This window comes from Podarcis melisellensis (genome assembly GCF_964234715.1).
Source record: "Podarcis melisellensis genome assembly, chromosome: 13".
NCBI lineage: Eukaryota > Metazoa > Chordata > Lepidosauria > Squamata > Lacertidae > Podarcis > Podarcis melisellensis.
This window is the reverse complement of record NC_138545.1, coordinates 19,097,299-19,114,913: the sequence shown is the minus strand read 5'-3', so window position 1 is coordinate 19,114,913 and position 17,615 is coordinate 19,097,299. Positions and strand designations below refer to the sequence as shown.

Below are 17,615 nucleotides of genomic sequence, written 5' to 3'. Positions count from 1 at the left end.
TGCTTCCTGTGGGACTTCGAAAGAAGTGTGCCTAGCAGTAGACCAACTTGTACATGATTTTAGTGCTGTGCATACTTGCTGTTAATCAGTGTGAATCCAAAAGAGGTATTGCAGCCAGTGCAAGTTCCAGAGACTTGTGAAAATGCCTCGAGGTATTCCGGTCCCAGCAGGGGGTGCTGTCGTAAGGTGGGGCAAGGGGGTCCCCCCCCCGGTGCTGCTGAAAGAGCTTTCCATTTTGGCCTCCGCATCGTCAAAACCTTCAGAGGCGCACAGGCACACACACATCCAGACTGTCTATGCGCCCTGGAGCCTTAAAATAACCCTGATTGCCTAGGCGATGAAGAGCAGGAACAGGTGCTCCGCACATTTGCCAAGGCGGCCGGGGGGGGGGTGAGGTAGCTGCTGTTCCAACCCTGGCCTCACCCTGGGAAGCCAGGGCATTGGGTAGAGAAGGCAGGGGTGGGGTGAGGGTGGCCAAGCAACTTTTCAGCACTGCATGCAACGTGTTGACCTAGATAGGAGCCAAGAGAAGCTGCGAGGAGCCCTCACGGAAGACCCAGCTTAAAGCCTGGGGGGTTTGCAAACCGGGTTCCGGGTAGCTATTCTAGAGCCAAAATAGATCCCTTCAAAAGACAAGGGGGAGCAGGGCAAGGGGCTATGATGTGGCCAAATTTTTTCCTCCAGGACGAGGAGCAGCGCATGGGGGGGCGCACGCGGGCAGGGGTCAAGCGGCGCAAGGTCCTGACGGATGAGCAAGAGGGCAAGATCAAGCTGGCCTTCTTCGTGGCCATCGTGGGGATGACCCTGACAGTGCTGGCCGTGGGCACAGAATTCTGGGTGGAGCTCAACACCTACAAGCAGAACCAATCCCTCGTCTGCGAGGCGGCCCACTATGGCTTGTGGAAGTTTTGCCACAAGAAACTCTGGATGGACGTTGTGGAAGAGGAGAGGGCTACCTGTGGACCCGCAGAGCTGCCTGGAGGTAATGGTTTACCTGAGCATGTTCCCGTTTTCTTTTCCCTTACTCCCCACCCGACCCCACCCACACTTTCATAAACAAACACAGACACACACCCTGTTCCTGAAGTTGCCCCCTCCCTTTGATCAGCTCCCTCCACTTCCCAACATTGTTGTGTCCAACCCCCACCATCTTCTCTGCTATGCATCCGGGGAATGTGGGCTGGTGTTTCCATGTGATACAGCACGTTCAATGCATTACATGCAGGATCATAAGGGATGGGATGTGCGGACTAACAAGGGAAGATGGTGGACTGCTGGCAGCCCCTGGTTAAGTGTGAGGCCCTCCTCCCCAGTTTAGTAAAGCCCTCCATTATCCATTCATCAATTAATTATCTCTTTGCATATGCCGCCCCTACCCAACACATTGTTCTCATCTATTTACCAAAAAGCAGTCCAGTGTGTTTGTCTTTCTCCCTTTCCTTTTTTGCTCCGCCCCAGCCACATCCATCAGGCCTTCATGTAACCCGCGACTCACAACCTCAGCCTTGGCATCTGTTTGCAATTTCAGGCTTAGCCCAAGGACTTGCAATGCAGAATGCTGATGTGTTGATTACCTCCTGCTAATGAAGGATAATCTCCTTGCCTCTGCTAGCATCTTTCTTCCATCTCCCATTCTACAGGGAGAGGCTCTACCTGAATACACTATAGCTTGAAACGGGGGAGTTATGGTTGAAAGTATCATCTTCTGTTTGACGTAAGGATGACAGTTCACAGAATCAGGAGCCTCCATAGAGACCCCAAAGCCAAGTTTTCCATATTAACTGTAACTATTTTTTCACTGCATGTGTAAACTGGAAAGGGGGAAAAAAGTGTGCCTCTGAGACTATGCAGAGAGTCTGCACTTAACACTTAATTAAGACAACCAACACCCATGTAGTTGATGTTAGATTAGCAGAGCTTCTAGGGAAAGATATGGCCAGGACACTGGGGTGGGTAAGGGGGATTGCCCCTTTCAGAGATATTTTAGGCCTCCTTTCTGAATATTAATGCACTTTTGAAAAATGGAACAGGCAAAGCAAACATGATGTTATTCACACAATTAGTAATTGAGCAAATGCTGTTTGCAATTAGACATAGCAAACCACTGATATTATTATTATTATTATTATTATTATTATTATTATTATTATTATTATTATTTATTTATACCCCACCCATCTGGCTGGGTTTCCCCAGCCACTCTGGGCGGCTTCCAACAGAATATTAAAATACAATAGTGTGTCTATTTGCCCCCATCACGGTCCCAAACCAGACTGGGGGGCCCCACACAGCTATTGACTAATTAAAAAGGTTGGCTAATACCATTGGGTCTGCTGCTGCCTTAAGACTTTCATTATTTTACTTATCAAGATATAAGCATAAGCAAAAGCAATGTAAGTAGTTTTCTACTCAATCATTCATTACAAAATCATGCAATTAAGTAACTGCAATATTGAACGCCCTGTATTTATCTTCTGGCTGTTCTGCAATGATTCTGCTCCTGCCCAGGCCCCATCGTCACAAAATCTCTGCCTCCAAGTCTGTGTGGCTTTCAGGAAGGCTCAAAATGTGGCATTTCCCATTATAGGCATTGAGAAATGCATTAACCCAGCCATCTATTTGTGGGCCAATTTGCACGATGGTTTTCACTTCACGGCAGCAGGGCGTGGGTTCCATGTGCGCCACATGATGCACTGACTAGCTAATCTGTCCATCCGTCCCCCCTCCGTGATTTTCGTCTGTTTATTCTTTGTGTGTTTTCAGAATTGTTTTATTAGCAGCTTTGTGTGTGTGAAATGGCGTTTTGGGTTTTGTTATTATTCTGCTGTTGGTAGGCCAGATTGCGGCATGGCACAGTTCTCACTGAAATCACTGGGAGTGCCTTACACTTGAAAAACTTTTTTTTTCAACATTCCCCCCCCCCCCACTTGTATCTTAACTTATGGATAGAAGGAGTGGCTTCTTGGGCCATAAAGTGTTGTCAGCTGTTTTCATCCCTGAACCTCCATTTTGCAACAATAGGAAGAAGAAGGGCTTTGTTTCAGAGAAGCAGCGAGGAACTGCTTTTAAAATCTTTTAATCTCCCTCCTTTGGGAGGAAGGGTAGGCTATAAATTGAAATAATAATGAATGAATAAACAACAACTTCATTTGTATTGCCGCATCCCGTAAAGCGCTGCAGAGTACTTTTAGCATTAGGTTTTGTCCAACGTGTCTGCCTGCCCACACACCAACTGACTCTTGCCAGCGGCAGAGGAAGCCGCTCAGGTGCCTGGACCCTGCGGCGGCGCGCCCAGGGACAGTGTGTGCCGCCCATAGGGGCGGGGCGAGAGCGGAGCACACTGCAGGGCCTCCAGAGTCTGCCTGCCTCTTCCCACTCAGCTGCCCTACAGCTGGGGGGGAGGCAGCAGGCAAACCATTTGGGCTGCGTGCAGTGGTGTAGCGTGGGTTGTCAGCACCCGGGGCAAGGCAAGTAATTTCCACCCCCTAACCCGTGGATTTGCGCCCCCTAACCCTAACCCCCAGATGTTGCGCCCGGTGCGGCCGGGCCCCCCTACACCCCCCACGCTACGCCACTGGCTGCACGGAACCCAGGAGACCGCCTGGCATTTTGTGAGTGCTGCCTGGCATTTTGTCCCCCCCCCCTCAAGTGGTGACACCCGGGGCGGCCAGCACCCACCGCACCCTTCTTCCTCCACCCCTGACTCTTGCACAGGCATTTGCCTGACTCCTCTCTCCATGAGAGAGAAAATGCTGTCTACTAATCAGCAACTTCCCACTGTAATCACTGGGCTGTGGCAAGGAATTCGATATTAATTTTATTAATATAGCACACTCTGCCCACCAAATGGCAATTCCATTTGTAAGATAAAGCGACACAGCAATGTCTCAGCTGGGAAGAGCCACCCTGTACAGATTGCCCCTTAGTCTTCTCCTACAACAACCTCTGCAGGTGTGCAACTTAATCTTAACAAACATTTTCTTATTATTGTTAACTCTGAATTGGGCCTCCGCCTCATGCCTTCCTATTTTTTTTTTAATGATATTTATTGAAATTTTACAGACAAAAGAAAGTTACAGAATAAGAAAATAAAAATAAAAATAAAAATAAAAAAGATACAAAAATGCAAAGAAAAATACAAAATACATGAAAAATCATAAAAAATAAAAACAGATCAATCTTTTCATGTCTTATATTTCATTTACTTGTTTCCTGACCTCCTCACACTTCCCTTTTTTGTATTCCAGTTCACATAGTTAAATCAGCAAATCCTTTCCCTCTTTGTTTTTATCTTAATTCTATATCTTAACATATGAAAACTTCGTATCTTCATCTGATTATCAATCCATTTTTACATATTCTTTTTAGCTTTATTGCTAAAGCCATTTTATTTCAATCCAACATCATTTTAACATTCATTAATTTCTAATTAATTCATTAATTAATGTTTCTGTAGATAGTTTTTGAATTTCTTCCAATCTTCTTCTACCAACTCTTCTCCCTGGTCTCGGATTCTGCCAGTCATTTCCGCCAGTTCCATATAGTGCCTCATGTCTTCCTAGACTATGCATTGGATGATAAGGTCTAGTTTGGATGGGAAATCAGTATGCAGAATTATAATCTGCGCAGGTCTATTTTCTGATTCTATTTTTTGTTTCCTCTGGCTTATGGTTTGGAAGCAGAGATCTTTCAAATAGTTCTTTTTCTCACTTGGCTGCTTTTAGACAGCTACGATGGGTCATTTGCAGAACTTATAAATGTGGCTTTGCACTGGAACCTGTGATCTCAACCTGGAGTTTAGAGACTTTACATACATAGAAATACACATACAGGATTCCTCACTCACAGGAAAAACCCAGACAGCTGATCTCCCCTGCCCCAAATAGGCTACATATATCATTCTAAGCTGCCAGCGTCTTGCGTTTCACTCCTGAACTTGTTTGCTCATTGCTATTGTTCATTCGCACATCTTTCAATGCAAATCCATTGCTCGGCTTTGAGGTTGAGTAAAATAAGGGACAGATGACAGAAGACTGGTTGGGATAGAGGCAGAGAAGACTGTGCGCGCAGAAAACTCATAAATTGAAGAAAAGTTATTTTGGGGTTTCAGAGAGTCAGATTACATATTACAGTGGTACCTCAGGTTACATACGCTTCAGGTCACAGACTCCGCTAACCCAGAAATATTACCTCGGGTTAAGAACTTTGCTTCAGGATGAGAACAGAAATCGTGCTCCGGCGGCGTGGCGACAGCAGGAGGCCCCATTAGCTAAAGTGGTGCATCAGGTTAAGAACAGTTTCAGGTTAAGTACGGACCTCCGGAACGAATTAAGTACTTAACCTAAAGTACCACTGTACACCCAAAGATCCCTGGATGATCTCCCATTGCTGATGTTAAACGAAATACACCTGTAAGGAAGGAACACAGGAAGCTGCTTTATACCAAGTCAGAGCATTGATCTATCTTGCTCAGCACTGTCCACACTGACAGGGAAGTGGCTCTCCAGAGTTTCAGGCAGGGGTTTCCCCCAGCTCCACATGGGGAAGCCAGGGAATGAGATTGGGACCTTCTGCATACAAAGGAGAGGCTCCACCACCAATATGATTGAGGAAGAAACGCAGAGGTTGAGGTTACTTAACCCTTTGCCCACACCCCTAACAAAGCAGAATAAATTCACAACTGATGCACTGTTGTGTCGAGAGTATGCTGCAGAATACATCAGCAATAAGACACCAGTGTAGGGCGGTTGGGCTTCATTCATTCTGTCTGTGTCACACTGAAAGTGTAATATATATTTATACAGGTCAAGTACAAAAGAACTAATAAATGTGGGGGGTTTAGGAATTAAGCCAGCAGGCACAATGCTAACCTGCTGTTTGAAAACTATACCGCGAGTATTCCTATATTTGCTCAGCTGAAAACGGCCCTCATGAGAGATTTCACAGCAATGTGAAACAGCTAAACTAGGTTTCAACCCGAGAACAAAGCAGTGGTGGGCTTGGGGCTTTAAATTTCAGCAGCACCCTGTTACAGCCTGAAGAGGAATGGGTGTGAAACCACAGTCAGCATAAGGGAGAACCACTGGGGGAACTCCTTTCTTCTTAGTCCTTAAAGGGAGGGGGGCACTTTCCCCTAATATAATTGATTTTTGTAGCTATTTTTTGTGAATCAATGCACTTTCCCCTAATGTGTGCATTTTTGTACACATTTGTGTGTATGTGTGCAAAATTCAGAGAAGAGCAAATTTCAAAGAATCCCTGTGTTACAGTTTGTGTGTTCTCCAAATTATGTAGTTTCTCATTAAACTGCAAAACAAAATCAAGTTTCTCTCCCATTCCTAATGTTCGCGTACATGCACTTGTGCACAGTGCTGGTACAGGACACTTTGATGCCTGAAGCAGGGCCCAAATAACGGGTCCCCATTTCCTAGTAGGGTCAATACTTTGAAAGGTTTTGTTTGCTTCACTCTCCTTCATGACAGAGCCGACCCTGTGTCCACACACTGGGGACAGAAAGAGAGGCAGAGAGATTTCACCTTATTTGGCCTTCACTCCTGTCATCCAAGACAGTCATTTTTAAGAGATTCAGATCCACATTGAAGGATGGAGGATGAATTCGGTTCATTTCACATTTAAAGGCAGATACACCTAATTTGCACTTGCCAAAACAATACGTGAACACAATCATCCTTCAGAAGTCTCATTAATCCAAATTGCAAATGGCACTCGAGCCAAATAATGTGTTCAAGGAGCATAGATAAGTGTGTATAAATGTGCATATTAGTGAGAATAACATTAAAAAGTGCATTGTATTTGCAAAATATGCTAATTAGGAAAAAATGCATATACAAATGTGTGTATTAGGAGTAATGCACACTGAAAAAGCTGACATATTTTCATGAGGACTTTTAAAAAATTGCAAACTGGCACAGTAATGTGAACTGAATTTTAGATATGAACAATGAGAAAATGAGCAAAACTGAAATTGACAGATTTGCTCTTCATATCCCATATCTAACCCCCATTTCTTAGATATCCAGGAAACTGTCGTGATCATTAAACACAAAGGGAGAATTCCTGCCCCTTCAATTAGAGAGAATTTCAAATGGTCCAGGTTGTCATGCAGGGATGCAAAATTCTGTTCCTCCTGAAATTTCCTGTCCTACACAACTTTAAAAGATTTTAAGAGTATTATAATCCTTTGCTTCTGCACAGACACATCAGATGGGTTTTCTGAAACACCTTGCCACTAGCCACTATCTGGAGTTGTTTCTGAATTTCACCTAAATCCAAATCTCAGGAAATTTGGAGTAGCCTATTCAGGGGAAACATCTACAGAGATTTCTTGGGATACACACACACGATTTTCTGGAAATGATTCATGTATCTCTTCTCAGTGTTGAAGACAAGGTGTTAGTCTGTAGTCCCGGAAAGCATTATAGTGGTACCTCTGGTTACATACTTAATTCGTTCCAGAGGTGCGTTCTTAACCTGAAACTGTTCTTAACCTGAAGCACCACTTTAGCTAGTGGGGCCTCCCGCTGCTGCCGCGTGATTTCTGTTCTCATCCTGAAGCAAAGTTCTTAACCTGAGGTACTATTTCTGGGTTAGCAGAGTCTGTAACCTGAAGCGTATGTAACCCAAGGTACCACTGTACTCTTTGCACTTGAGATATGCTAATATCAGCTATTGATTACTTTTACATCCCACTCTTCCTCCGAGGAGTTTGGGGGTAACACACATGGTGCCCCCTTTTACCCCCACCACACCCCTGGCAAGCATATTGGGCCAAGAGATGGTGACTCTCCTAAGGTCATCCAGTGACTTTCATGATGGAGTACAGATTTGTATCTGCGTCTACCCTAGTCCTTGTTTGCATTTCCTTGCCAGGTTTTTAACAGTGCTGAAAGACTCCTTGTTCAAGTGTGGATTATTTGATGGTGTTTTAATCAGTCTCTTTCTTTCTTTCTTTCTTTCTTTCTTTCTATTTTATTCATCAGTTTCTTTCTTTATTATTCTGTTTAGACCATTTCTATACTGCTTAATATGTATAAGAAATATCCAAAGGCAGTGTGCAGAAAACAAAAACAACAGTTATGCAACTCTGCTCTTTATAGCATTTGCTCTCTAATGCAGAGGTGGGCAGCTGAGGTCCTGAGAAGCAGATACAGGCCATAAGACCATTTTATTCGGCCCTTGGCAGTCCTAACCAATTTTCATCAGGATGTAGTAAAAAGTTTGTTCCCCATCTTTTTGCTCATAAGGGAAAAGCAAGGCAAACGTTACAAAGCTATACACAAAGGAGATACTCCTCGCTTTAATTATCCTCTCTTGGATTTTTTATGTCATATTTATGAAATTTGAGCTGTGCCTGAGTCCACGTGCTCTGTAACTTATGAAACCTTTACTGCTAGATAGTCCCAACTTTACTATGGGTGAGGTGTCCGCTCATATACAGAAAATATAGTTCTGGTCTCCAGACTTCCTACTAGAGAACATATTTGCCCCTGAGAAAAAGGCAAGGTGCCTGTTCATGGTTTAATCCCCCCTTTCCCCCTGAGAACTTAAACTTTCAGTTTTTTATATATTAAATTTAGAAGCTGTAAAACAAGCAGGTTCACTTTTTTAAAAAAATGCCCCTCCGTCCCTTCTATATTAGTTAATTCCTGCTACCAACTACATGTTCTGGGGGGAAGGGGAGGGAGGGGAGGAATCCATTAAGGGCTGCACATCAATCCTGATTATGCATATCATTCCACAGTGAGAGCCACTGAATAGCTAAAGCCAAAAAGAGCATTTGTGTCTTTTAGACTTCCTTATATGTGATGTGTGCTATTGAATTTGCATAATGTATTCCTTTTCTAGCATTTGGGGTGTGTCTCACCGAGTGAGTTGGGAGGAGAAGATAAAGCACAGTATTTCTCTACAAATGTCTGAATTTTCTATTGCACAGTATCTGCTTCTTTAAATGCAAGGATCCTCTGCTGCATGGAATCTTGTTTATAGAATATCAGGTGTTTTGATGTAGGCAGGGATTTGGTGGCGATGAAGTCGCCTCTGGCAGTAATCGACTAGAGCTGCGCTAGCATCACAGAAGGACAAAGCATGTCTCTGAATGTCATTGGCTAACACAGTCTGGGCCTCGAGCGGGGAATGGCAGGAAGCAATATGTAAGGAAGAAAGGACGGAAGTTGCAGAGGGCTTAGGGAAGAATGAGGCAGGGGCCTGACAATACAGCAACCTAGGGAAGCTGGGGCAGAGGGTATGGTCCAGAAGGAAGGAGGAGACAGAAAGCTTGGAAAGAGAATGGGCAGAGGAGTGAAATGCGTATGTCATGGTGAGGAGGTAGAGGTGAAGAAGGCTGAAGTTTGCCTATTACTGTAGTGTCTTAAAATGATGGATCAAACTAATGTTTATTTATACTATTACTAGGGACAGCAAACCCCTGCTCACTCTACTCCCCAACCCCACCTACTTGCCAACCCCTTCCTACTCCCCAACCCCTTCCCCTGCTTCCATCCTCCCTTTAACCCTCATCCCCCCACACACTTATCCCCCCCCCCGCTTGCCACAAGCCCCTCCCTTCAGCCTCAGAGCTCATCCCCAGCCCTTCCCCTCACAGCTCACTACTACTCCTACCCCTTTTAAAGGAAAGCACTTCAGAGCAGTTTCCTGAAGTGACTCTCCCCAGTCTGACACAACCCCACTGCAGCTGCATTTAAAAGAGGGGGAAAGAAGCACTTCACAGAACGGTTTGTGAAGCACCCCTCACTCCCTCACTCCCGTTGTTAAGCACGGCTGCAGTGGCATTGAATGCATTGAATGAACGGAGGAACTTCACAGAGCAGTTTGCAAGCACATTAAACTGCTCATCTAGGTCATTTACCACCCTGTCGTCATGCTGGGGTTGGCATGTCCACCTTGGCACCCATGGAATCTGCAGCAAGATGACAGCCTCACATTTTTATGTATACAGTGGTACCTCGGGTTACATATGCTTCAGGTTACAGACTCCACTAACCCAGAAATATTACCTCGGGTTAAGAACTTTGCTTCAGGATGAGAACAGAAATCGTGCTCTGGCGGCGTGGAGGGCAGCAGGAGGCCCCATTAGCTAAAGTGGTGCTTCAGGTTAAGAACAGTTTCAGGTTAAGAACAGACCTCCAGAACGAATTAAGTACTTAACCCGAGGTACCACTGTACAGCAAGATATTTATATCCTACCTTTTCCTTCTAGGAGCTCAAGGTGGCATGCATGCTTTTTTCCTCTCCCATATTATTCTTACAGTAACCCTGAAAGTTAGCTTAGGCTGAGAGACAGTGACTGGCCTAAAGACACCCACCCAGGGAGCTTTCTGGCCAAGTGGGGACTTGAACCCTCTCCCAGGTCCTAAGTTCAACGCTTCAACCACTACACCGCTCTGGCAGGCCTCCAGCCAGCTTCTAATGCAGACACTGTGAAGTGATTTATGGCTACCTTTTGCCTAGGAGCAAGGGGCCATTTTGGCTGAGCAAGTACAGTCAAACCTTGGTTATTGAATGTAATCCATTCTGGAAACCCGTTCAGCTTCTGAAATGTTCAACAACTGAGGCGCGGCTTCTAACTGGCTGCAGGAGCTTCTTGCACTCAAGTGGAAGCCGTGTCAGATGTTCATCTTCTGGAAAATGTTCGAAAACCGGAAGACTTACTTCTGGGATTTTGGTGTTTGGGAGCTGCAACGTTCCAAAACAGAGGCGTTTGGGAACCAAGGTTTGACTGGAATTCGGCTCAAGCATGTCTCTTGTTTTGTTATTGTCAGTCGGCTATGTTGGGATGAGGCCCGAAGCTGGAATAGCAACAATCCAACTTGCAACATGCCCTGTTGTTTCAGAAAAGTGGGTAGGGGACATGCCAGAAGGCAGGACAAGCCAGAGTGTGATATAAAAACAACTGGCAAGCGAGACCATCAGAAACAACAGGCACCCAAGCATGGTGAGGCCAAAAGCCAAGTTAATGTAGGCCCTGCTGTATGGAGTCAAGAGGGGAAGGAATCGGAAAGCACCAGGCTGGAGCCAAGTACGAGTAGAGAAAGGCCAGACAAACTGTGATTTCATCCAAGGGTGGGCAAAGGGCAGGTCTGGATCAACTTGTAGATAAAAATGTGCATATTAGTGAAAATAAGCTACAGAGATGCAAAAAATATATACACTAGTCAAAACTGCATACTAAATGTATTCACTGGGAGATATTTGCCCTAAAGTGCTGATGAATTTTTATGAGGATTCTTTTTATAAAATGGCAAATTGCAGAAATGTAGAGAACTGAATTTAAGGTTAGGAAAACGAGAAACAGAGAACTGAAATAGACACCTTGGTCCATCTCTGCTCCCTGCTCTAGATTATACAGTGGTACCTCAGGTTAAGTACTTAATTCGTTCTGGAGGTCCAAACTTAACCTGAAACTGTTCTTAACCTGAAGCGCCACTTTAGCTAATGGGGCCTCCGGCTGCTGCTGCGCTTCCAGAGCACGATTTCTGTTCTCATCCTGAAGCAAAGTTCTTTTTTTTTTTTGAAAATTCTTTTTATTGCTTCATTCCATGAAAGAGATAAACACAGTTAAACAAACAAACAAAAAAAAGAATATTACACAAACAGATAACAATAGAAAAGGAAAAGAAAGATAAAAAGAAGATACACAAAATTATACTTTTCACATCAACAGTGTTACATAATCTTCCCTTTCGAGGCTTCCTTTAGCTTGCCCGAAAATCATTTGAAGTAATGATTTAGGTTACACATTTCTTAGCATATATTGTCAATGTACCTTTCTCTATCTCCTATTTTCTTTACACAATAACTCTTAGTCTATCACAGTGCGTCTCTGAATCCCTTTAGCATTGTTTTTCCTTCACTAATAGATTCCAGATAATCTACGTATTTTCCCCAATCCTTGATGAACTTTTGGTCTCTTATATACCTGACTTTTCCTGTGAGTTTATCCAGTTCCGCGTAGTCTAACAGCTTTGATCTCCACTCCTCCACCGTTGGTGTTTCCTGCTGTTTCCACATCTGGGCTAACACTACTCTTGCAGCTGTGACTGCATAGTGACTGCAGTCACATCCTGAAGCAAAGTTCTTAACCTGAAGCACTATTTCTGGGTTAGCGGAGTCTGTAACCTGAAGCGTATGTAACCTGAAGCATATGTAACCCGAGGTACCACTGTACTGTAGAAATGAAGCAAGCGGGGGGTGGGGGGGTTACAGAGTAACCAGTAGTGGGTCTCTGAGCCCCTTTCTGTTCTGGTACTCAAGAAACAATATTGGGCTCAGAATAATTTAATTCTAATTGTATGTCTTTTGCACTGGGGTGCAGCTGGTAGATATGGGGGTTCTAGTAAAAAAGCAAAGTAGATCCCAAAAGCCTAAAGCCTGCCAAAACCTGGTTTGGTGTTAGGATACAGGGTTAGCAAAAACTAGTTAATAACTAGTCATTCTGAGGTCCAGGACAGCATCTCAGTTCTACACCTAACCCTGCCATTTCCTGGGAACTGATACTAGAGGAAAATAAAACCATTTGTGGATCTTTAACAGTGCTGCTGCTAAAAGTTCCAATTTCTCACAGCTGAGGTGAACTGGTCCTCCTTGAAATAAATGGGGAGGTAGGGAAACTCACATCTTGATAAAAGTGCTGAAATGGCTACCATGGGCATAAAAACATGACGGTACTCCATTCTGATGTGTGCCGTGACACAAAAAAAGTCCCAAGCCCTTTATAAGTTTTTAATCCTCCTGCAGCTGCTGCCCAACGCTGCATCACTTCAACTTTCTCATCACCCATCAGAAGCATTCTGTTGATGAATGAGCTTCCTTGCATGATGCCGCAGGCAAAAGATCACTGAAAAGTTCCTTTCTCTCAAGCCCCGAGCAAGCCAATATGTAACTATTCATCTCCAATCTTGAGCACGTGCCCAAAATTAAGATTGTTTGAAAACCAAACTGCACATCACCTTTGCTGATTCTTTATGAATGAAAGGCAGCTGTGGGAGCTCGTCAGCTTGATCGGAGCAGCTGCATGCACCACTTTCCAAATCCAAGTCAACCCCTCAAGCCTTTCGTGTGTCTTACAATGTGCATGTGTGAATGAACCTCCAACACCGCTGGCTGAAATTTCATACCTCCTCGTGTTTCTGAGGTTGCCAACTTTTTACAGCAGCTAAGCCTTTGTGGTTCGGGATTTGTTGTGAGGTGACGACGTTTATCCCTGTGCTGTGCAATGTTTCACCTGATGGTTTTTGTATATGAAACTGTTGTTAGAGGCACATGAGCCAACCATGTTGGCTGCTGAAGTGTGTTAAGTGCCATATTTTTCGCTCTAGATGCACTGGACCATAGGAGGGAGAGAATGGGGGGGGAATTCTCCCCCTCTCTGCTCAGCGCCCCTTCAGCAAAGCGGCAGGAGAAACGGAGCCCCTTCCATTTCTCCTCCCGCTTCGCTGAAGGGGCGCTGCGCAGAGAGGTAAAACTGTGCAGTGCCTCTCCAGCGAAGCGAAGCCTGGAGAGCAAGAGGGATCGGTGTGCACCGACCCCTCTCACTCCTCAGGCAGCTATCTGCAAGCCTTCAGAGCGCAGCAGAAACTCCTGCTGCGCTCCGAAGGCTTGTGGATAGCTGCCTGAAGCCCCCAGGGGGCAGCGGGAGTTCCCTGCGCTCCGGGCGCTTCAGGCAGCTTCAGCGAAAGCAACGCAAAGCCTCCAGAGCGCGGGGGTAGCTCTCCCTCTGCGCTTCGGAGGCTTCGCGTTGCTATTGCTGAAGCCAAGGAGCCTGCATTCGCTCCATAGGACGCACACACATTTCCCCTTCATTTTTGGATGGGGAAAAGTGCGTCCTATAGAGCAAAAAAATACGGTAATTACCTGATGAAAAATTAAGACGCATGTGTGAACTGGCAGACAATGGCTCAGTAGAGAAGCAATCTTGGCAAAAGACCCATTGCCCTGGGCTACAGTTTGCCTGCTATCAATAGTTATGTCCTCTCAAAACTCACGTCAGCAGACTTACCAAGGCCAAAGTTAGAAACAATGTATTTGCCAGGACCAAATACTTGCTTGGTGTGCTGCTTTGACAGGGCTTTCCTAGCCAACCTACATTTTTCTGAAGGCTTGCCCTTTTCACTCACACCCAAAAACCTTTCTGCTTCATTTCATCATAGCAGAGCTGCTCTTAAATCGCTTCCTGGCTAAATGATAGTGAGCTCCAGGTGCAAACCGATCGCCAAAATGGGCTAAAAGAATCCTTTGATGGATTAATCCTTATCATTATGGTCCTCTTCCCCCAACAGCAACTACTCCATCCACAATCATTTTGCAGACAAATTGGAGAGCTTAGAAGGCCAGACAAATGGGAGGCAGAGAGAGAAAGACGGAAGGAGCAGGATAGTTAGCTTGGAGAAAAGAAGATTAAACGAAGGCGTGATAACTGGTTTCAGATGCTTAAGAGGCAGATGGAACGCATGAAGGAAAACAGAGGGAACACCCCTTCACTTCTGAACTGTGAAAAAAAGTATTGTGCTTTTGAATTAGGTGGGCTGGGTCAGTTTGGCTTTACATATCACAAGAAAAATGCCTAAAACAAGCCAGGTTGTGGCAACTACTTTAAAAAACAGGTTCAGAACATAATTAAAGGTCATTGATTTCTTTCATTTATTAGATTTTAAAAGGTGGTGTTATTAGTATCATCATCAACATACTCATTGTTCACGATGTTTTGCAAAGTGTAAGAGATCAAGTTTCTGCCCCAAGGAATTTACAATCTGCCTATCACACCTTGTTTCATGATATGTAATGATTTGGAGGGAAAGGGTTTAAAACACTGGGCTGTTGTTTAATAAAAAGGCAACTTGATGAAGAGGGGATAGGATTCTTGGTCATGGCAACAGCAACGCATAGATTTATCTGCACCACTAATTTATTTTAAATAACATTTACTTACCTTATGCTTACACATTCCATTAAAAACAGTGTTATGGAACAGTAAAGAAGACAGGTAAAGGTAAAGGTAAAGATACCCCTACCCGTACGGGCCAGTCATGTCCGACTCTAGGGTTGTGCGCCCATCTCACTTAAGAGGCCGGGGGCCAGCGCTGTCCGGAGACACTTCCAGGTCACGTGGCCAGCGTGACGAAGCTGCTCTGGCAAGCCGGCATCAGCGCAGCACACGGAAACGCCGTTTACCTTCCCACGATAAAGCGGTACCTATTTATCTACTTGCACTTAGGGGTGCTTTCAAAGTGCTAGGTGGGCAGGAGCTGGGAACGAAAGACGGGAGCTAACCCCGCCGCGGGGATTCAAACCGCCGACCATACGATCGGCAAGCCCTAGGCACTGTGGTTTTACCCACAGCACCACCCGCGTCCCAGAGCAGTTATTAAAAACAGTAAAATAGCAGAAAATGACAAATACTAAGCAGCAATAAAATGGCAAAAAAATGTTCAAATCAATAAGCAGCATTAAGCAACTAATACAAGCTGTGCAACCCCTTCAGATGAATCTCAAACCAAAGCAAACCTTGTCTGAAGTGAGTTAAGACAGCTCCAGATTGGTCAGAAGTGAGTTTGATTGATATAAAGTGCTTTGGATCAATCCAGAGCATAAAACACTCTCTAAGAAAGCCAGACAGCCTGTCTCCAAAGTGTTTCAAAACAACACCAAATAAGAAGAATGCAAGGGTGGGGAAAGGGGAAGCAGGAGAGCCAACACTTTTCTCATCAGTGTTTATGGGGAGGGGTAGAGAAGTGTTAACAATTGCTCTCACTGCCTTTCACTCATTGGTAAGCTCTCTGAACACTAGAAAGTATTTGATAGCATTTGCTGCACTTGTATTTTGCTTATTCTTCAGTTTCCTACTCAGTCTTTCTTTCGTGTGTGTATATATATACCTGTTTGTTTTCCAACCTTTCCTAATCAATCCCTGCCCCATCCCTTCGTTTAGTTTATATTATGTTCATCCTTCAGTTCATACCAGTACCCAAACTTTCTTATTTAACTGTTGGTTGCGAGTCCTTTCCCAATCATTCCCAGTTCCATCCTTACTCTTAAAAATAAAAACAGTTTGTTGTCTTAGTCTTAACTATTGACTCAGGCTGTGTCACTTCCCGTATCCCTAGCGCCCACAATTTTGGTACAAGTTTTTTTTTAGCTTAGGTATTCGTTTTATTTGCAGCCATGTTCTGTTTTCTGTGCCTGCCTTTGTTAGTACTTTGGCTTGAATGTGTGTGCCAGAAAGTCTTATAAGTACATTGTACACAGTCAGTGCACAAGCACACAGTGAGTGTATAAATATTGAAGTTTTAGCACTAGCATGAGACATCTACAAAGCAACCACGGTGCCACCGCCAGAGGCAGAGATGGCAGAGCTGCCAGCCAGTACCAGAGGCAGAGATGACAAGCAGTGCTGGCAGTAGCAGCAACAACACTGGCCAAATTGGTCCTTTTCCCAGTTAAGCTAGTCTATCCTAGTGGAGTCTGCAGTGGTGGGCAGCAGCAGAAGCCCATGCAGATTCTTCCTTGTCCTGAGTCTGCTGGTAGTGGGAACAAGGCTACTCCAATTGCCAAGAGATTATTTGAGGAGGAAGTAGGCACTGGCAGCAGCAGCATTGTAGGGGCATCAACTGTGGTTGGAAAGGAGAGGAAATCCAGTCCACTGTTGGACATCAAGATCTCTGAGGAGATGTGTCTGCTGTCCTTAGCTGCCTGAACATAGGAGCTTGAGAAGTGGCAGGACTGAGCACTATGCTGACTGTATAGTCTTTAAAAATACTGTATATGTTATTTTTTGAAAAAGACATAATTTAAAGGTGGCTAGCACACACACACAAAAAAAAACCCTGGATCCAGGACCTGCTATTTGGTTCAGCTAATCACCCCTGGAAGGCCTACCATGTCTCCAAGTTGCATGCACTTACATGAAACAACAAGAAGGTTATGGCCATTTTACCTTTAAAGTACTTACAGTATTTTAATTTGGCAGGGGGAATCATCTTTAACATGGCTAGCACAAAAAACCTGGATTTACCTGTCTGAAATTTGGTATGGTTAATCCCCTCTGTGGAACGCCCTCCCACCAGATGCCAAGGAAATAAACAACTATCTGACTTTTAGAAGACATCTGAAGGCAGCCCTGTTCAGGGAAATTTTTAATGTTTGATTGTGTTTTTAATATTCTGTTGGAAGCCACTGGGGAGGCCCAGCCAGATGGGTGGGGTATAAGTAATAAATTATTATTATTATTATTATTATTATTATTATTATTATTATTATTATTCTACCATGTCACCAACTTTCATGCAAACAAACAAAAAAATATGGCTGTGTTTGTTTCCCAATACAAGTTAATGGGAGATCTGAAGATTCATATTTCTGAATTCAGATTTGGGGTTCGAATCACATCAGATATGCATTGATCTGAACTGAATTGGGCCCAAACCAAAGGGTGGGGGAGGCTTGCACATCCAACCACCAACCATTTATTTATAAGTCAAGTTTCCTAATTTGGCAGAGACTTCTAAACTCTTTCAACTGAACACACATAGATACCTGCTGAAAGGAGCACATGCACACAGGGTTATTGGCCGTAAGGCTTG

General features: G+C 44.4%; 1 protein-coding gene and 1 long non-coding RNA gene across 3 annotated transcripts in view; one reads left to right on the top strand and one right to left on the bottom strand.

The window, feature by feature from the left end:
* Positions 1 to 17,615, bottom strand: part of LOC309355338 — a 75,290-nt gene that overhangs the window by 45,252 nt on the left and 12,423 nt on the right. The window lies entirely within an intron of this gene.
* Positions 453 to 17,615, top strand: part of CACNG6 (calcium voltage-gated channel auxiliary subunit gamma 6) — a 31,874-nt gene continuing 14,711 nt past the window's right edge. Inside the window, exon 1 of the mRNA XM_081886082.1 lies at positions 453 to 982. Coding sequence (XP_081742208.1) covers positions 658 to 982 — 325 coding nt within the window. The 5' untranslated portion in view covers positions 453 to 657. The remainder of the gene's footprint in view (positions 983 to 17,615) is intronic.